Below are 20,511 nucleotides of genomic sequence, written 5' to 3'. Positions count from 1 at the left end.
GGGGGGGGTGTGGGGGGGTCTCGCGGGGTCTGGCGGGGTCCGGCGGGTGTCTCGCGAGGTCTGGCGGGGTCTCGTGGGGTCTGGCGGGTGTCTCACGAGGTCTGGCGGGGTCTCGCGGGGTCTGGCGCTCGTAGGGGCTCCACTTGCGTGCTCGTCGTCGTCAGCCTAGGAAGACTCCTCACGATGAGCAGTCACACGGAACGTAACGGGAGGAGGACCCGCTTACCCTGCTCTCCCGCCATCACCCAGCCGCCCGCGCCCCCCGCCCTCCTTTCGTCGGCCTGCTTCTCGTTATGTGTGTTGGCGCTGCCAGAGAGCTTTCAGTCGCCGGGAGAGGGGAGGACGGGGGGGGGGGTCCAGGCTGCCGTGGGGTTGGGCTTGGGTGTGTCGCAGGCCTGTCGTGACATGCAGTCCTGCTGACACGGGAGGCGTGAGCGTATCCGCGGCCCAGAGCCTGGTGGCCCGGCTCTCAGGGGAGACGCGCGGATGGCGGCCCGAGGGCTCTCACTCGCGGAGCCGTCAGGAGTCTCACGCGGACCCTGTAGCCTGCAGCGCAAGCTTCGCAAGTGTTAGCGACCGAAGGGGCCGTGGAAACGTTACAGCTCCTCTACGTTTTAGGGTGATTGTGGGCCCCCGTCCCCACGGTGGCGTCCAGCCTGGAGACGAGGACGTGTCTCGAGGAACGGCCATGGCCTCCGTCCCGTGAGGGGTGGACGCTCCCGGCCGGTCCAGGAATTGCCCGGTGACCCGGGGGCCAGCGCAGCCCCGGCAGCCCCACAGGGCGGGGGGCGCACGTGGGTAGAGGACTGCGCTTGGCCGCCGAGTGCGTTTGTCCCAGACGCTTGCCCTCCTCGCGGGCTTTCACGGGCCGCAGCCCATCGTGTCCCCCGCACTTGGCAGAACTTGTCTCCGGCCCGTCAGGCCGTCCTACGTCACACGGCAGGTGTGGCAAATGTTAACAGCTGGTGAATTTTAGGCGAATGGCGTATCAGGTTCCTTGTACTTTCCTGTCAGCTTTTCCGGAGTTCGAAATGTTTTTTTTTTTTTTTTAAAGATTATACATATTTATTAGAGAGATAGTGAGAGAGGGAACACAAGCAGGGGGAGAGGGAGAAGCAGGCTTCCCGCGGAGCAAGGAGCCCGATGCGGGGCTCGATCCCAGGACCCTGGGATCATGACCTGAGCCGAAGGCAGACGCTTAACGACTGAGCCGCTGTTTCAACACACAAACGGGAGGAACGTGCTTCCTGGAGCGTGTTGTCCACTACAGGTGGCAGGTGGGGTTCTGTAGTCGAGCGCCGTGTGTGCGCGAGGCCTTCGCTCCACCCTCAGTGACGGACGGCAAGAACCCCCAGAAAACGTGCTGTTTCTCGAGCTGCAGAAGAAACGATCACAGGGGTTTGTGCCACATCAGTGAGTGTGGGGACGTGACACTGTGCAGTGTGAGGATGTAATTCTGCGTGTTCCCTCAGCGCTCCAAGGCTGGCGGCGGAGACCATCAGGAAGTGCCCGGTGGTCGGTTCTTGAAGCTCGCGCTAACTTGGGCTCTTTGCGGAGACGGTGATTTATTAACAGAGAGACCGGTGTGAACTGATGGCTTTTTTTCCCCAACAGGATAACTTACAGGGGTACAAAACCCAGAATAAGTTCCTAAATAAGGAGATTTTGGAGCTCTCAGCACTGCGGAGAAACGCGGAAAGGAGGGAGCGGGACCTGATGGCCAAGGTGGGTCAGGGTGCGGCTCTGTTTCCTGGTGGCCGGGGATGCCGAAGCCTTTAGAAGTGGGCACATCGTAAACCAGCCCTGCCCCCGCACTGGGGGCGTGAGGTCACTGAACCGAAACACAGGGTGCAGAGCGCTGCGTACTCGGTGTTGCCGTGTCTGAGACGGAAGCCAGTAGAGGTGCCCTGATGTGTCGTCATCCACACGCATCACGGGGTTTACGGAAAACCGTTCACTCTGACGCTCAGGTTCCCCAAACGAGGGGTGTTTGGATTATGATCTTGTCCCGTTGCGTTGTGTGGACTGGTTTCCCCTCCATAAACGGAGACTCTGGGAACCCGTCGGTTGCCTGTCTGTCGGCATTGTGGCCGGGACGCAGCGTCAGCACAGCTGCCGTCACCTGGTGGTGTCCGACGGTGCTCACGGTCCCCACTGTGTGTGCTCCGTGTCCCCTTGGAACCCAGCTCCCCGCGTCCTCCCGGACCTGCGTCCGCGTGGCCCCAGGGTGTGTCTCATGAGGCGGCAGACGGGAGCTGGTCCCGGGGCACGGCGTCCCGGGAAATGTCAGTGCCACGTGGGCACCTGCTCACAGCCCACGTGCTGGGTGACACTCAGCATGACCGCAGGGACGGCCACGCGGTCCTGTTCCTGCCACTGCCTTCAGCCGTGAGGGAGTGATGTGGGTGTCGCTGGGCCAGCGCCCTGGCAGGAGGGGGCCCGGGGCAGCCACTGTGGACGCGGCAGGTGGCCTGGGGCAACGTGAATCTGCTGTCCTGCGTACGGTCCCCAGCTCACCTCCCCGTAGCCGGGGCTTGTCGTTCGTCGGCTGCTCGAGGCGCCGAGGGCTGCCGGTGCTGCGTCCTGGTCGGGGTGGAGGTGACCTCCCTGTTCTCTGTAGTATTCCAGCCTGGAAGCCAAGTTGTGCCAGATAGAAAGCAAGTACCTGATCCTGCTGCAAGAGATGAAGACGCCGGTTTGCTCGGAAGAACAGGGGCCTTCTCGCGACGTCATAGCTCAGCTGCTGGAGGACGCCCTGCAGGTCGAGGGCCCGGAGCAGGCGTTCGTGAAGCCTCATCTTGTCAGGTAAGGGCACCGGCGACTGCCGTGGGCGGTGGGACCCGTTTCAATGACGGTTGTCGCTTACAGAGGACAGGATGCAAGTGCGTGTCCCATTGCACGCCCATCATCAGGAAGGATGCTCTCGGCGTTCTCGCCGTCATAAGCGTGCAGCAGAGTCAGGCTCAGGCCAGGTCGTTGAGTCCAGGACCTCCCTCCCGAGCGCGTCGGGGTCCACGGTTCCAGCCTCAGCTCCAGTCCTGCTGGGAGCCAGTCCCCCAGAGAGTAGGAGCCCCGTCCTGAGGCGCAGCTGCTCCCACCTGTGGTTCAAGAGTGGAGGGGCCCCCGCGTGGGAAGAAGGCTTGGCCAGCGCGGCGGCTCGGCGCCCCCCGAGGCTCTGACCCACGCCGTGGATGCACACACTCCAGCAGGACCTGCTGTGTCAGCTCGCAGCACGTGAGCCTCGCCCCTGTTGAAGAGTGCTCCCTGAGGCCCGCGTGCCAGGAGCTGCGCCAAGGGCCCTACCCGCTGGCGCATGTTGAGCGCTCCGTGGACGGGGAGGGACACACAGCCCCCGAGTCGTGGGGACAGGACCCCATCCTGGGCGACTGGCTTCCACGCTGCGCTCTCCGCAGGGCTGCGGGGCTGAGGGCTGCTCGTGAGGGCCTGTCTTCCTCCCGCGGGCACCTCTGGGCTCGTTCTGTTCACGTTTCCAAACCTCGTGTGCAAGCAGAACGACAGCTGTGTGTATCGATGTATTTCTGACTCGTTGTGGAAAATTTCAAGCCCGCAGAGTAGAGTCACGTGACGATCCCCTAGGCGACCTTTGTGTAATTACTGTCAGTCTGGTTGCACCTTCTCCTCCCCGCCCCCAGGGATTTTTCTGCAATACTTCACAGCAGATGCCAGACATGGTGTTCTCCCATCTTACGACGCTTCAGTGTGTGTTTCTAAGTCCTCACTGGAGACACCTTCTAAGACACGAATCCCACCATACTCGCAACTTTTCATCATTACCTCCTGAAATCTTCCAGGTGGATCCATCGTGTGGCCCCCGAGCTGCATTCCGCGGGCCTCATGCCCCGTTCACTGTCGGAGGCGCCCAAACCTCGGTGTCTCTGCTCCCTTCCCTCATGGTGGACACGCAGGGTCCTTCCACGTCCCCTTGTGACAGATGAGGCACAGTGAACATAGGGATTTGTGCTTCCACGTGCCCGTGGGGGGGGGCGTCTCCAAGGTGTAGATGAGAAGCGGGATCCCCGGCCTGCAGGGAACACGTCTCTCCAGCCCCGGTAGGTTGGCACAGACGTGGCCGCTTATACACCACCCATTTGCTGTCTGAGCCTCTGCGGGCCGGCTGGCCGGCGGGCCTCCCTGGACATTCCAGGTGTCACAGGCACCGTGTGTTCTCACGCACTCGAGCTGTTCCCTGGGGTTGTAGAGTGAGGGCTCTGTTTCCACGCTGGCGGTTGGGGTGGTCTTCCCGCTCCTGGAGGCCACAGGCCTCCTCCTCCCTTCCTCAGCCAGCAGCAGGGGGCCCCGCGGCCCACACGTCCATGGTCTGCACGCCCGCGGTCCTGCCCTGCTCCTCCACCATGAATGGCCCTGTGTGTCCGCTGGCCCCCGACGGTCCGGGGTAGCCTCCCTGTCCCAGCTGAGTCAGCGTGATGCCATACGATGTGGCCAGCCACAGGTGTGAGGAGCCATGGCTGGACGTCCTTGGGGCCACAGTCCTGCCTCCCACACGCATGTTGTCTTCGTCCCTAACGTCTATGCAAATATTTTCCCTTGCTTTTCCACGTTTTAAAATGATGCTTTCCAAACAGGAAGTTACACGCATGGATGCATATGATGTGTAAACACACGTTCACGTGGCCAGTTTACCAGGCGCATTTCCTTCTTCGGTGCTTTTCACACGTGGGGTTTTAAACCATCTGGAATCTATTTTTATTTTAGTACCAAGAGATGGAATTTTATTTTCTCCCACTGAGCTAGCCACTTGTCCTGCCCCAGCTGTTGAGAAGTTTCTTCTTCCCTCACCGAGCTCCAGCGCCTGGTCCCAGATCAAAGGGCCATGTATGCGTGGGCCAACGTGTTTTTCTGTTTGGTTGGTGTTTTTGTCAGAATCCTGTCATTCAATTTTTCCTTTGTTTTTCTCAACAGTGAGTATGATATCTATGGATTTAGGACCGTCCCAGAGGATGACGAGGAGGAGAAGCTGGTGGCCAAGGTCCGAGCGCTGGACCTGAAGACCCTGTATCTCACAGAAAACCAGGAGGTGTCCACCGGCGTCAAGTGGGAAAACTACTTTGCGAGCACGATGAACAGGGAGATGGTGTGCTCCCCGGAGCTGAAGAACCTGATCCGGGCAGGCATCCCCCACGAGCACCGTTCCAAGGTGTGGAAATGGTGCGTGGACCTCCACACCAGGAAGTTCAAGGACAGCACCGAGCCTGGGTACTTCCAGACGCTGCTCCGGAAGGCGCTGGAGAAACAGAACCCGGCCTCTAAGCAGATCGAGCTGGACCTGTTGCGGACTCTGCCCACCAACAAGCATTACTCCTGCCCCACCTCAGAGGGCATCCAGAAGCTCCGCAACGTCCTGCTGGCCTTCTCCTGGAGGAACCCGGATATCGGCTACTGCCAGGGTCTGAACAGGTGGGTCTGAGCAGGTGGGTGCCCGGCCTGGCCGCGCCCCTGTCTGCCTGACCGTCCCCTCCCCTCCTGCCTAGCTGAGGAAGGCCAGCATCGTTGGGCAGGGTTGCCGTCAGCTAAGCTTAATTATGCGGCATCCCCTGTTCTGGAGTAATTGAGAGAAACAAACATGCTTTCAGAAAGTATCAAGAACGCCAAACAGGCGCCTGGCTGGCTTTCAGTGGAGCGCGTGACTGTTGATCTTGGGGTTGTGAGTTGGAGCCCCACGTTGAGTATAGAGACTACTTAAAACTAAAATCTTTAAAAACACCACCACCACCATCAAACGTTATCTGAAACAACTAGGTTTTTTCATTTTGATCTCTTACTACTTTTGTCATGTTCAGGTTTTGACCAGAAGTTTGATGCCATTACAACTTTATTTATTTATTTATTTTAAAGATTTTATTTATTCATTTGACAGAGAGAGACACAGCGAGAGAGGGAACACAAGCAGGGGGAGTGGGAGAGGGAGAAGCAGGCTTCCCGCGGAGCAGGGAGCCCGATGTGGGGCTCAATCCCAGGACCCTGGGATCATGACCTGAGCTGAAGGCAGACGCTTAACGACTGAGCCACCCAGGCACCCCAACAAAGACATAGGTTTAAAAAGATATATTACTGGGGCACCTGGGGGGCTCAGTTGGTTAAGCGTCCGACTCTTAGATTCAGCTCAGGTCATGATCCCAGGGTTGTGAGATCGAGCCCCAAGTTCGGCTCCGTGCTCAGCTTGGGGGTCTTTTTTTTTATTTTTTTAAGATTTTATTTATTTGACAGAGAAAGAGACAGCTAGAGAGGAAACACAAGGAGGGGGAGGGGGAGAGGGAGAAGCAGGCTTCCCGCTGAGCAGGGAGCCCGACGTGGGGCTCGATCCCAGGACCTGGGATCATGACCTGAGCCGAAGGCAGACGTTTAATGACTGAGCCACCCAGGCGCCCTTATAATTATAACTTTATGTAATTTGGTGTTTATAACGCACGAGGCGGACAGTGGTGGCCGTTCCTTGTTTATACCGGATCGTCGGGAATCAGGGAGCTGCCCCACCCGGCTCTGCAGCTGGTTGAACCCGGGCCCTTTTGGACCCGAGTCTTTCTGTGGGTGTCACGAGCGCTTCTGTAGATGGGGGACGCTGGACAGCCTGTCACCTTTCGTGATGACTCAGGCTGCTCATTCAGAGCCGGGCCAGGGGGACGAGGCCCCAGGAGGCCCCGGGGTCTGTGCGGCATGGACTGCGCGTGGCTGCTTGGTGCCCACGTGTCCAGCCCACACGCCTCCTGCTCATGCTGGTGTTGCACGTGTCCGCTTAGGTTCTCTCCGTGCAGGGAGCGTGGGCCACCAGGCTGTTAGCGGTTCAGACAAAGAAGGAAGAAGCTCTGTGCACGCTCTTTAGGGATTTTCCCAGGAGCCCAAGTGCTTGCCTTGAGTTTTGAATGCTGAGGTTTATTCTGGAGGCTCAGGGGCCTTTTAAATTCTCCTCCACCAGCTACAGACCTCCAGGAAGGACCGTCTGTTTGCATCTGAAATGCGTGTTGCAGGAAGGAAGGGTTTCGGGTGGAATGTCCAAACCACACTTCTGGGAAGTCACCCGCCTCTGTGGTGTTGAGGATGGGGCAGCCCCTCTGAGCCCCGGAAGTGAGAGGGATTTTGGCTGCCCCTCCACGGCCCCCATTAAAAAAACAAAAAGCAAGCCTGTCAATAGGATGCTGCCGAACGAAGCAGTCTTGTTTTGCTTAAATCCACAATTCACATTGAATGCTCAGCCTGAAAATTTCCAGAAGCCAAACACTTCTAAAGCCCAAAAGATCTGGCGGGGACCTGTGCATGCCTGTTTGGGGGGACACTAGCAACCTGTTTATTTGGCATGGTCACGGAACCTGTTCTTCCCCACAAAAGTAAGACTTCCAGAAGATGAAACTTTCCACCTGCATCCCCATCACCTTTAGGGCCTCTTATTTTTAACCATTTTATTGGATTTATTTTTTTTCCAAATATTTTATGTGTGTGTCCTGAAAACTCAGAACTGCCTAAGGGGAGCCAAGCCTGGGATCCCGGGACAGGTCACCTCTTGATTGGTGACCCCGTCTCGGCCGGGCCCGGGTTTCCGGTATGAACACCCGAACAGTGGAAGCGACACCTCCCTCCCCCCACGTGCCTGCTGTGGAGACAGTTCCTCCCGAGAGCCCCTCAGAGCGGTTGTTTGTAAACCATCTTAATTCTTCGTGTCTTTTTTTTTTTTTTTTAAGATTTATTTATTTATTTATTTGAGAGAGAGAGAATGAGAGAGAGCGAGTACATGAGAGGGGGGAGGGTCAGAGGGAGAAGCAGACTCCCTGCCGAGCAGGGAGCCCGATGTGGGACTCGATCCAGGGACTCCAGGATCATGACCTGAGCCGGAGGCAGTCGCTTAACCAACTGAGCCACCCAGGCGCCCTTAATTCTTCGTGTCTTAAACTCACCCCTGGGTTTTTTGTATTTGGAAGGATTAGCTGCATTAACTACGCCTTTTTTTTTTTTTTTTTTCTCTTTAACAAGGCTGATTGATTATTGGGAAGGAATTTCATCGCCTTTTAACAAAAAACAAATGAAAAGATTGGGAATAGTAGCTTTGCTTCTTGAACTTGAGAAAACGCCTCCCTTGGGGCTCCTGGCTGGCTCAGTTGGTAGAACGTGCAAGTCTTGATCTTGGGGTTGTGAGTTCGAGCCCCACGTTGGGTGTGGAGACTACTAAAAAAAAAGAAAAGAAAGAAGGAAGATGGCTCACTTGCCTAGGAACACTTACTGGTCGTCGTTTATCGGGGACCGGAGAAGTTGTGGCCGCGAGAACTAAGGGCACACCGCGGGCGCCACTGTCTGGACCGGCCGCGTGGCCTGGGTCACAGGCTGCAGGGCGCTGGTGCTCACCTTGCTGTCATTTGCGTGCAGGTTGGTGGCGGTGGCTCTTCTGTACCTGGAGCAGGAAGACGCTTTCTGGTGTCTCGTTACCATAGTGGAGGTGTTCATGCCGCGAGACTATTACACAAAGACGCTGCTGGGGTCCCAGGTACGTGTAGACATACTGCGCCTCGGTCAGCAACGTGGGGAGTTCGAGCTGAGACAGGACTGAACTAAGCCTTGGGGGGGTTCCTGCTCACAGCTTCAGCCCCTGAGCCCTGTGGCGGGTACAAAAGGCAGGGCTTGCCGCGGACCCTCGGCTGGGCTGAGCGTGAGCTGGCGGGGCGGGCTGGCGGTTACATGCTGTGAGGAGTGGACCAGCCCCGCAGTCCTGCTGTTCATGGTGGCTGTTCCGCTGTCCCCCCGCCCCCCGGCTCCGTTGTCCCTCCCCCGGGCTCCGCTGTCCCCCCTGCCAGGTTCTGCTGTCACCCCCGGGTCTCCTCCCCCGGGCTCCGCTGTCCCCCCCACCGCCCGGGCTCCGCTGTCTGTTTCTCCACCCTCCCCGCCCCGGGATCAGCTGTTCCCTGGACACAGCTGTCTGCAGGGGCAGCTAAGTTGCGGTCCAGGAATGTTTGGGAACCTGGTGTGTCAGCTCAGGTTCTCCAAGAAGCCGAGCCAAGGCAGGAGTCGGCGAGCCAGAGATTTCTGAGGGGAGGCACCTGCAAAGGATGAGGGGTGGGAACGGGGAGGCGGGGGCAATCCCCAGACCAGGGAAAGGAAGGAGGCGTGGGTGGGACGGATCTCCGAGGAAGTTTTGGCCAGGCCGGTGGGGAGTGCGCAAGCTGGGGCTGCCTGTTACAGGCACGCGTCTCGTGGGAACGGGCCGTGTCGGGTCCTGCCGTGGTCACTTCCTGGCCGGGAGCAGCCGGAGGTAGTGCTGGACCCAGAGGGACAGCCTGGGGGCCACAGTCACCTCCCCAGCAGGACATGTGAGGGCACAGCTCATGTCCGCTGCACCTGGAGCCCGAAGCCAGGGCCGGGCAGGGCGACATGGGCGGGGAGAGCCCAGGGTTGTCCCCACGTGGGCAGTCCTGGCTCTGGACCAACCCCTTGGGCCCAGGCCAGGGCTCCCCTGGGCCAGGCTGGGGCCGCTGCCCGGCTGGCAACCCTGCTCATGGGCCTGACCCTCTGGCCTTGCGGCTGCCGGCGTAAACCCACCAAGGGACCAGCAGGGGCAGGAGGGAAGTGCAGGTAGTTCTCGGCCCGTCACGGGCACTGCCTGCCCACGGCCTTGACTCCTCCTTGGCCAGCTCCTGTCTGGCAGGCCCCCCATGCTGGGGGGACCTCCCTGCTCCAGCCTGGGGCGGCTTCCTGCCCTCGTCTCTGGGCCACCTCACCACCAGCCGCGTGGCTTCTCGGCTCTTCTGTTCTCATGTGACCGGTCCCTGCACAAAATCCCTTTGTTGTACACATTTAGGGTGGCGTCTGTTTGCCTGGCTGGGCCCTGAGTTCTGCTGTGTGTTTGTATCTCTCGTCGTGGCCTCCGTTACTGCCTGCCCCCCGCCCCCCGCCCCCCGCGCCCCAGCCTGGACTCATCCTCATGCCTCTCCCTCTGAGGCCCTGTGGTCACTGCCACCTGCCTGGCGGCTCGAGTACCTGCTTCCCCACAGACCCCCATCAGGGCACCGTTGCCTCCCCATGTCACTCATGGGGTCCCCTGCTGGAAGCACAGGCTGCCCCAGGACAGAACACTTGCTCCCGGTCGCGCCCTGTTCTCTGTGTGGAGCTAACCTCCTCCGCAGGTCACCGTCCCCCCCCCCCCCTTGCCTCCCTAGAGAGCTTCTGCCCGGCCCGGGCTCTGAGTGCCCCGTCCTCTGTGCCCCACGCCGCCCCGAGCCCACTGCCGTTCCTGCCGCTCTGGGGACGGGGAGCCTGCTTGTCCCGGAGCTGGTCAGCGGCCATGACCTTCCTTCCAGGATCACCGGCCGCCGCGTGGCGAGTGGCTGAGCGCCGTGCGCGCTCCGACCAGGACAGGGAGGGCTGACACTGAGCACCAGCCCAGCCCATACTGGCGGCTGCACAAAACCATCCCAGTGAAGGCATCATTGTCCCCGTTGTACTCGGGGAAAACTGGGGGTCGGAGACACGAAGCAGCTCTCCTGAGGTGCCCCCACCGTGGGCCCGGGCCGGGGACTGGGCTCTGGGCCGTGTCCCAGCGTCAAGGTGCCGAATGATCCCAGGACAGGCTCAGTTGGTCTCCCCGTGACCACGTCACTTTGCTACGTTACCTAGAGGCTCTTCTTGTCAGAATATTTTGTAAACTAGGAAATGAGCCGTGGGAAGAGGCAGCAGTCACTGTCTGGTGGGAGTGAGGAGGCTAGTAAATTAAGTTCTGGGTGTCACGGACACCTGGGAGCTAAGAGCTTTACAGACTCACAATCTCAGATGACTGTGTTTCAGAGTAAGAAGAATGAGGTCTTCATGCGTCTTAAATCCACTGAACCAGGCCCTCCCGCCTACGAGCCCTGGAGCTTGGCCGCCTCAGTCCACATCCCCGCGCCTCAGCTTCCCCAGCTGGAAGACCAGCATCACACTCCCCTCGTACAAGTGCTCCAGTTTGAAATTAGGTGCATTACGAGCTTATTCTAATGCTTGGATCGTAAAAACTCAATAAAACGCAGAAGGGGAAAGCCTATTTTAAGCATGGGGGTTTAAGATAAAATTTGCATCACGTTGTCACATAAACACAATTGTAAAGTCCGAGGAGATAGGTTTCTCCCTGACAATAAATGTCGTGGCTGCTCACGAAGGCGCGGTTATTACGGAATACGAGATGTTCGGAAGAAAATGAAAATCCTGCGTTATTCTACCCACACTCGAGACCACTGTTAGCATTTTGATATCTTTCCTTTTTGCCTTTTTCCCCCCAAATACATTTTAGGTATTCACGTTGGGGGCAAGACGTGTCCTAGCTGGTTCACACGCTAGCTCGAGCGTCTTCCCGTGTCATTCTGTGCTTTTTCACCGCCGTGTTTGGTGGCCGTCACTCTCCATCGGGTGAATGCATGTGACGAGTGTTCTCTCCTGCGGTGGGCTCCGTGTAAGGCCGCACTGGGAGTGGGGGCAGCCGTGTGTGGCCAGCCCCCAGCCCCGTGCTTCATGAATCCCTGTCGAACTGCCACCACGGGCCAGATGCTCGCAGCCTCTCCGTCTGTTCATCAGCTGAGTCCACGTTGTGTGCCAGGACCTTGGTGGGCACTGAGGATACCGTCCTCCTAAGTCCTCCTGACCTCGGCGGGGTGGGGGCTGAACAGAGGCCCGAGGGTCGTTCCCAGCAGGCTGCTCCGCGCCGGGCCTCCTGAACCAGGCACCACCGGCCACCTGATTGGGAGGGCCCAGGGCATGGCTCTACTCCCGCTTTGGGGTCAGCTTGCTTGCCCTTCCTCTGCAGAAGGAATCCCACTGCTGTCCCTCGTCCTGCAGCCCGCTGTCCATCCCCCTTGCCCATGCACAGCCCCTACATCTCTCCAGCACTGGTCGGAGCCAGGTGCAGAGCGTGTGTGGTTCAGGGGCCGTTGGACGTCCAGGCACCTCCTCTAGTGGGTGATGCTGACCCTGCCTGGTGACAGGAGCGGGGTTCCCGGGGAGACGGACCCCAGGCATGTGTGCCCCGCCAGACAGTCGTCCGGCTTGCCCTGTGGGACTTTGTGCAGCTTTCCTGGGGGGCGCGGTGCGGGGGGGAGGGGGCGGCTGGGGACGCTTTAAAGGCGGCTTATGTGCGCTTTTGTCTGTTGGGTCTTTAAGGAATATTCATTATAATTCATTTCAACCACTTTACATCTTTGAAACTTTGTTTCTTGTTCTAGTCGGAAGGCAAATTAGCTAAAATGTGTGTTTCCAACATGATTCCTGTATTTTGTTGTCTTTTACGCACCGAGAAGAATTTGACTCTTTAGAACCATTTTTTTGTAAAAAACGATGTTTTTAGCATTTTGTTATTTTGCCTTTTAAATTTTACAATTTCAACCAGTAATGCCTACTTGAATCTAACCATGCCCTTTAAGAAAAAAATACCTTTTTGTTTGTTAAGGCTTCTGTGATAAAGAGAAAGCAAAACTTCCAAAAAGGAACTGTGGGTTTTTTTAAAGTTTAAGATTTTCCTAAAAAAAGAACCTTTTTAAAATGTCATTTTAGGGAGCGCCAGGGTGGCTCGGTCGGTTGGGCGACTGCCTTCGGCTCAGGTCATGATCCTGGAGTCCCGGGGTCGAGTCCCGCATCGGGCTCCCTGCTCGGCGGGGAGTCTGCTTCTCCCTCTGACCCTCCTCCCTCTCGTGCTCTCTGTCTCTCATTCTCTCTCTCAAATAAATAAATAAAATCTTAAAAAATAAATAAAATGTCATTTTAGGGGCGCCTGGGGTGGCTCAGCTGGTTGAGCTCTGACTCTTGATCTCAGCTCAGGTCATGATCTCAGGGTCATGAGTTCGAGCCCCATGTTGGGCTCCACGCTGGGTGTGGAGGTTACTTTTAAAAAGTGTGGTTTTAGCGTGTGTATGTAGACTGTTTCTAGTTATCTCAGACTTCCAGTAACCCCAGGAATCAGTGCACTCTTCATCCCAGCTCGGCTGGTGTGCAGTTGAGAGTTGGTGCCGGTTTCTCTGGGATCGACTCCGAGGAGCCGTGTGGGGGCCCCGCGCTTTGCGGGCGCGTCTGGGCTGCTCTCCGGGTGGTTCTGCCGACGTGGCTCCGGCAGCGCGTGGCTTCCTGTGTGGTGGTCTCGGGGCTCACGGAGCGTTGGGGGCTCCTGACGAGGGTCATACCGTCCCCACATGGCGGGCTCTTCCTCGCTGGTGTTTCGCACGCGTGGTGTGCTGTCCTCAGCGGCCCTGGCTGGCACCTGTCCGGCCCCGGGAGTGCTACCAACACCCCTCACTGGGGCCCTGACCACAGCTGACCCGACAGGCCAGGCTTCTGGCTCCCCCGCGCGGCTTTTTGCTCCTCCGGGGAAGCGGAGGGACGCCTGTGCCCAGCAGAGCACCGTGGCCGATGTGGGGAGGAGGGCCAGAGCTCCTAGTTGGATGGTGGTTTGCACGTGGCTTGTGGTACCCCCACGGCAGCCGTGGGAGAGCGGGGAGATGTGCCCCAGGCCACGCCGTGTGTAGGAGGTGGGGCCGCACCGTGGACCCTGGAGGTCACGCCCCCTCACGCTCCCACACCCGGGAGGCGTCTGTGGGACAGACGTGGTGATGTCGCACCCCTTCTTGGGCCCAGGCCTCGGCTTCCGCCCCCGTAGCCCTGGATTGCGAGTGGGCAGCTAGGCTGACTCTCCCCCAGCTCTTTGTGGCCTCTTCTTGGGCGGCGCGAGGACAGGAGTGCGTTTCCGGCCGAGGCGCTCCAGGCGTGCGGGACAGCAGTGCCCGCGGCGCCCCGACCCCACGCCCCTCCCCTCTGCTCCCCTGCAGGTGGACCAGCGGGTGTTCAGAGACCTCATGAGCGAGAAGCTGCCTCGGCTGCACACGCATCTGGAACAGTACGGCGTCGACTACACCCTGATCACGTTCAACTGGTTTCTGGTGGTGTTTGTGGACAGCGTCGTCAGCGACATCCTCTTCAAGATCTGGGACTCTTTCCTTTACGAGGGACCAAAGGTGGGTCCGCTCGCTGGGTGCCTGGGCACGCTGCTGGTGGCAAGTGGCCAGCTCACCGGGGACGTGGTGGGCCGCCGTGGGAGGCCCTGGGGCGCGGGAGGCCGCTGCCCGGGCAGCCCCGAGCGGAGGGCCTCTCTGCTGACGGCCGTCCCCCTGCTGCCCGCAGGTCATTTTCCGGTTTGCCCTGGCGCTTTTCAAATACAAGGAGGAGGAGATCCTGAAGCTGCAGGACTCGATGTCCATATTCAAGTATCTCCGCTACTTCACTCGCACGATCCTCGACGCCAGGTGAGTCCTCGGGCGGGGGTCCCAGCTGCCCCTGCTCCACGGAGAGCAGCCTTCCCGGGTGTATGGTGTGCGAGCGAGGGGTGGGAGAGGCTCTGGACACCCGGTGGCCTCCACCGACGAGGGGAACCAGGATGGAGGATGGCTTGTCCTTGATCTAACCAGCGTGCGTCCCACAGGCCGGTTTGTTTGTGTTCAGCGAGTGTTTCCTGAGCTTTCCCGGCGTGGCAGGCCGTCCGCCAGGCACTGAGGGTGACGGGGGAGGGACGGGCCCTGACGGGAAGAACCCGAGGGGAGATGGATGGCCTGATGGGCTGGGTGCTGCCGTGGGGGAAGCCCAGGATGGGCAGGTGGGGGGCAAGGCGGGGTGAGCGGGGCTGGGTGGGGGCACCTGGGAGAGGGTGTCCTGGGCCCAGGGAGCTGGAGCAGCAGTGGGGACGTGAGACGCAGTGTGTCCGGGGCCGTGGAAGTGGCTCGGCCTGGGCGGCCGGGCGGGAGCAGAGCGGGACTGGGCCTCATCGCTGGGGTGTCGGGAAGACAGGAGGAGGGCTGGCAGCGGGGAGGAGGCCAGGGGGTCGGGGTGGCCTGGGGCGGGGCGCGAGGTGCCCCCAGAGAGGGAGGAGGGCAAACTGGAGGGCAGGAGAGGAAGTGGACCTGGGAAGACCCAGGACTTCGGGCCGGGCACCGCGTGTGGGGGGAGCATCCCCGTGCCCCCCACAGGCCACACGGCGACGCCCGTTCCAGGCCATTGTCTTGCATGTGCCCTGACGGCGGCTGGCGGCTGTTCTGGCCACGCTCCCACAGGGGCTCCCACGGACCTGCCGCGGGTTGGGCGGGGAGAAACGCCTGGGGCTTACATATGCTTTCAAACTTTTCTTTACATATATTTTATTTATTTATTTGAGAGTGAGCACAAGCAGGGAAGAGGGAGCAGCAGAGTCCCCGCCGAGCAGGGAGCCGATGCGGGGCTCGATCCCGGGACGCCGGGATCATGACCTGAGCGGAAGGCAGTCGCTTAACGACTGAGCCACCAGGCGCCCCACTTTCAAACTCTTTGGACTGTAGCTCAGAGGAAGGCTGCTTTGTCTCAGACCTGGGATGCCCGTTCTGGAGTGTGTGGAAATGAAACAATTTGTTGAAATGTTTGTGGTTCTTGCTAAAGGTCTGTGTTAGATATTGAGGTTTTTGATTCCTTTTTGGTTATGAAATGCTTGTTGCGACTCCCCATGCGGACTCCTCCATCCGCTGATGTGTCACAACCTGCTTCCAACCCCCGGGGCCCCTGGTAAGTGGACAGGCTTCCGAGCTGCAGGGCGCCAGTGTGGGGGCGAGCCCGGCCGCGGGCGGGACCCGGGGCAGGAGCTGGGCTGAGGCCTCCGGGGGACGGGACGCTGGGAGCAGAAGGGGCTGACGGAGGCCACACCTGACTCCCAGAAGTCATTGCTATATTTAGGGCCTCCCGCGTGGGAAGTGGATTTGTAGGGTATATTCAGGCGTCCTGAGGTGCCTGCAGCAGTGACCTAAGCCTCACCACGTGGAGACTGAGGGTAACGTTGGCCAGTGAGAGTCTGGGGTGAACCTCCAGGGCGTCCGCCGACCTCGCACGAGGTCAAGGTTGAGAAGGGCTTGGCAGCGGGGATGTGGGCACGGCCGGCCCCTTGTCAGTGGCTCTGGGGCAGCTGCCCGGCCGTTGGCTTCAGGAAGTCAGGGTCCACCCTGGGACCCAGGTTTGCAGACGCGTGATGGCCCAGACCCCAGGGTTTTAATAAGCTCCCCCAGACCAGTGGTTCCGGATAAGTAAGCGCTTCTATGAGGAAGGAGGGAGAGGCGGTGGAGTTGGCACGTGTTCAGGGCATGTCGGGTTAACAGGATTAAACCAGTCTCGAGTCAGGGCTCCTGGGTGTTCAGCCTTAGCCGACCATGGGACCCGCTGGGGCTCCTGACCAGGCCTGCAGGGCAGCGCCCTGCTGTGCTCACGGGGTGGCCGGCCGCGGCAACACTGGCCCACCGAGGACTTCGGGGCTTTCTGTGTTTGCCTCCTGCAGCGAAGTGAGGGCTGGACACCCGGTCTCGGGGGGCGTGCAGCCTGGGGCTAACAGCTGTGGGAAGGGGCCGGGCGCATGGGCCTGGGTCCCAGGTCCTGGCTGGCACTTCCACTCCGCTCGGGCCGGCCCTCTTCTCCCGCATGCCCGTGTTCTAGAACACTCTGGAATGCGGCCTCTCCGACCTTCGCCCTCCTGCGGGAGAATGCTTTGGAGTCAGGCTGCGTGTAGGGGTGTGAGAAGTCGCCGGCTGACGTCAGGCCAGGTGGCAGCCCTAGCTGCCGGCAGGGGCCCCGGACAGCCAATGTCATCGCAGCTGCTCCTGGGGGCCGGAGGGAAGAGAAGCCGCCGGGCCAGCCGAATCGGGGGCAGGCCCTTTGATGCTGGAGGAACCTCTGCGGCCACGGCTGACCCAGTCAGTGCTGGAACCCCTAGCCAGGCCTCGGGGCACGTCCTGGCTCTGTTCTTGTCAAACTGCTGGTCAGAGACCAGGGCAGGTTAGCGGGGTCGGTGCGTGGACCCGCGGACGGTGGGAAACCCATCGAGCGCCCATCGTCTATAGACCACGTCCGGCCCTTGTGCGGCGGGCTGGGTCCGACCGTTGCCGCCAGGTGGACTCCTTGCCCGTCAGTCCCAGGAAGCCTGAACCAGCCTCCTGCCGGTCCCACTCAGGCACACCGGCCCTCGGTCGCCCAGCACATGCCAGGCGCTGCTCTGTCCTCACGGGGGCCGCGCTGGTAACCCCACAGCCCAGGAGGTGGCACTGCGGTCCTCCCAACATATGGGGAATCGGAAGCCAGAAAGGGAACGACCCTCACCTCGCCCGCCCACGACACACAGCGAGCATGGGCCTCCATCCAGGCGGTGGCTCAGGGCCAGCCCCGTAGCCTCTGCGTGAGGGGGGCTGGCCTCCAGCTGACACACGTGCCCCAGGCCCCGTCCCACGTCCTGCCCTGCTGACCTCTGTCCCCATCCTCTGTCCCGCCAGGAAGCTGATCAGTATCTCCTTCGGGGACCTGAACCCATTCCCCCTGCGTCAGATCCGGAACCGGCGCGCCTACCACTTGGAGAAGGTGCGGCTGGAGCTGACAGAGCTGGAGGCCATCCGCGAGGACTTCCTGCGTGAGCGGGACACCAGCCCCGATAAGGGCGAGCTGGTCAGCGATGAAGAGGAGGATACCTGAGTGCCCCCCACCCCATGACACTGCTCTTGTCTTCACAACCAAAGCGTGCCAAAAGGATACACAGCAGAGGGGCCTCTGCTCATTGGAAAGCCCAAATGTAATGCCCGTGGTCTCTGGAGGTCTGCTGGGCGGACGTCCACGGCCACATTGCACTTCCTCATTTCCACGCGGGCTGGGGTCTGCTCCGTGTACAGCCATCTCCGGGCCGTGGCGGGCGGTGTCCGTGTCCCGTGTGACCCGTGCACCCCCAGGGGAACCGGCTGGCTGTTGTCGAGCCTGTTGACAGCATCTGTCTGGGTTCTGTGGTTGGCTTGCACCCTGGCGTCTCCCCGTGTCGCCCCCTAGCCAGAGCGTGGCTGCTTTGGGTGGCGTGAGGTGAGCGAAGCAAGTGCATCTGTGTTCAGAAACAGCCTGGAGAAATCCCACACCTTCCGTGCCAGGCGAACCACCGGCCGTGCCCCATCTCTGGACTAGCTTGGGGGGCCTGGCCCTCCGGACACCCCACGCTCCCCGCTCGGCCCCAGGCGGTGCTGGCGCGCCCCCAGCCCACGCTCCGCCTGGCATGGCTCCGTGAGGTTCTGTGCTCTCGCCTCTCGGGGAGTGGCTCGTGGAATCACTCTGCCAGCGTAGGGATAGGAGTCCACAGAAGCTGTGGACCGCCGTCCTGCAAAGCAGGCCCACCTCGGGCGCAGGCCTTGGTGGAGGAGACAGAGGCGGCTTCTGGGGACGCCTTGCAGGGTGACGCCGTCGGCCAGGGCTCCGGGGGCCTCCCCCACCTGCTGGATGGCGGGGAGGCCGGCTGCCAGTGCCTTTGCTTGGGACACAGGTTTGGTGAGCTGTCCCTCACGGTCCCTCCCCAGTGCTGCCCAGAGGCATCCACGTCCTGGCAGCCGGCCTCCCCCTCCCTGGGGTCAGCGTGGTCCTGGCTGTAGGGTCACCACCACCTCCAGCAGGTCAGGCTGCCCACGCCGTTCTGCAGACTGGGAGCGCTCTTTTTGAAGCTCTGCTGAGAGGCTTTGCGCAGGGAAGGTTGACTGCTTCATCGCTCCGCGGACCATCCCTGCTCCACGTGTGGATGCAAGAGTTTCCTGGCACAGCGTTATCCAAATAGGAAAGAAACCATTGCACACGGAATTTTTACACTACCTGGAGAAGTTGGAAGTAACCCCCAGCTGAAACGTATCAGACGCAGCCGAAGCGTTGAAGGAGTCCCCTGAGGAAGTGCATTTTCTAAGGACAGATGTTCCGTCTCGGTCCGTGTTTATCGGTGTCCCGGCTGGGCGGGCGTCCCCGCATACCACGCCGTGTCAGCTTTTGTGTTGTGAGGTTGGTTAGCCTGATCTTTCAGATGGCAGACGTGGCGGGGAGGTGGATGGCTGCTGGAGGTCGGCCTTAGCACGCAGCCTCACTGCCCTCCGCGGACCCCTCACCGGCTGGGGGACAGCAGTGAGGAGGCGCGGTAGGGTCAGGCTCTAGCTTCCAAGTTGACCTCCCCAGAACTGCCACATCCTGGGGAGAAAATGCTGCCTTTTGGAATAGGCTGGTTATGTCCGTTTTGCCCCAAAAAGATGTATCTTAAAAGCACCTGGATCGGGCCCAGGCGCCTGCTGGGTGTGGCTGGAGCCGTGGTTTCGGGGAGTGGCCAGCCGCGCCGTGTTGGTGTCCGCAGGCGGCTGTCCGTGCCCAGGCAGTGGCCGTGAGAGCAGCGCGGTCGTGGGGGGCGTGGACGGGGGACACTTTCCCGGAGGCCGCCTTGTCTCTGGGCGTGCAGAGGGCGGCAGGGGTGCTTGGCCTGGCCCAGACTGGGCAGGGTGCTGAGCCGCAGGCCGTGCCCACGGCCAAGGGCAGCTACCAGCTCGCACGGGGACGGGTTTTGTGTCTTACGGGCTGAACATCTGTTAATACTTTTGTATATTTTTCACTACAGTTTATATTTTTATAGACTATTTTTATCAAGGGTTTTTCAATTATGTACATCTATTTTATATAACGAGTTCTTTGTGCGCGGTTGTGTGTGATCGCGAGAACCCGAGCGGCCTGGGTCGCTCCTGGCTCCCGGGCCATCTGTGGCCCCCGGGCTTGCGTGCGCCGGCATGGCCTCCCGCGGCCTGTGGTCACGCGTGCCACCGTCCCACAGCAGCCGGGGCCCCCGGGGCTGGAACGAGTCTGCCTTCCTCCCACACTGTATCCATATAGGAAGTATTCTAGGCGAATCGCCAGTGCATTTTTTTTTTTTAAACTGTTTGTATTCTTGCACAGATCCCCACCCTGGCTTTGTGCGGGGCTGTCCTCCTGCACGTGCCCTGGGCAGATGGGCCCCACACGGGGCAGCCCCTGCAGGCGGGAGGCTGGCTGCCGCCTCGGGGGGCTGCTTGGGGGGCAGTGCCTGGTGACTTCCCCTGATGTCACTGCGGCTTCTCGGCTTCTCGAGTTAAATTCTGGAACAGTCTTTATACTAAAAAGCCAAATAAACTACTAATTTGTATAATGTTCTGGTTTGAGATGCCGTTACAGTTGCTCATGACAGGGCTCACCCCCAGGGCTCAGAGGGGTACAGGACTTTGGTGGGGGGCTCTGAACTGCCAGCCAGCTCTTTTTAGGTCCACGTTGTTGGTTTGCTCTGGGGTGTATGGGACAGGGTGCCTCCGTCGACCATGCAGCCCTGGGAGCCGAAGTCAAGCCGCAGGTGAATGGGGGGGCACCGAGGTGAGCGCTTCGGGGTCCCGGGCCTCAGCCAGGAGCTGGAGCAGCTCCCCCCGCCCCACCCCAGCTGCAGCGTGCCCTGCCTGAGTCATGGACTGTTTGCCTCCTGTCTGGGCTGACCGCTCCAGCCCAGCTGCCCCTGGGGACACCATCCCCCTCACCCCCCGTCGTCGGAAAAACACATGAGAGTGATTAAGACCAAATGTCTTTCCACGGTGTGGGGGAGGGGGCTCCAGGGAGGATTCCCAGGGCGAGCAGATAAGGATCTGCTGAGCCCGTTTCCTCCTGGGACAGACTCGGTGAGGCTGGGGG

The 20,511-nt window shown here is 60.3% G+C and overlaps 1 protein-coding gene across 1 annotated transcript in view; it reads left to right on the top strand.

Annotated features, from left to right (window-relative positions):
* Window positions 1–20,080, top strand: part of TBC1D2B (TBC1 domain family member 2B) — a 64,228-nt gene extending 44,148 nt beyond the window's left edge. Inside the window, exons 10-16 of the mRNA XM_021680465.1 lie at window positions 1,615–1,725; window positions 2,621–2,805; window positions 4,942–5,436; window positions 8,392–8,509; window positions 13,800–13,985; window positions 14,152–14,273; window positions 17,301–20,080. Coding sequence (XP_021536140.1) covers window positions 1,615–1,725; window positions 2,621–2,805; window positions 4,942–5,436; window positions 8,392–8,509; window positions 13,800–13,985; window positions 14,152–14,273; window positions 17,301–17,496 — 1,413 coding nt within the window. The 3' untranslated portion in view covers window positions 17,497–20,080. The remainder of the gene's footprint in view (window positions 1–1,614; window positions 1,726–2,620; window positions 2,806–4,941; window positions 5,437–8,391; window positions 8,510–13,799; window positions 13,986–14,151; window positions 14,274–17,300) is intronic.
* The last annotated feature ends 431 nt before the right edge of the window (window positions 20,081–20,511 follow it).

This window comes from Neomonachus schauinslandi, chromosome 9 (assembly GCF_002201575.2).
Source record: "Neomonachus schauinslandi chromosome 9, ASM220157v2, whole genome shotgun sequence".
Taxonomy (NCBI): domain Eukaryota; kingdom Metazoa; phylum Chordata; class Mammalia; order Carnivora; family Phocidae; genus Neomonachus; species Neomonachus schauinslandi.
This window is presented reverse-complemented; position numbering and strand designations above follow the sequence as displayed.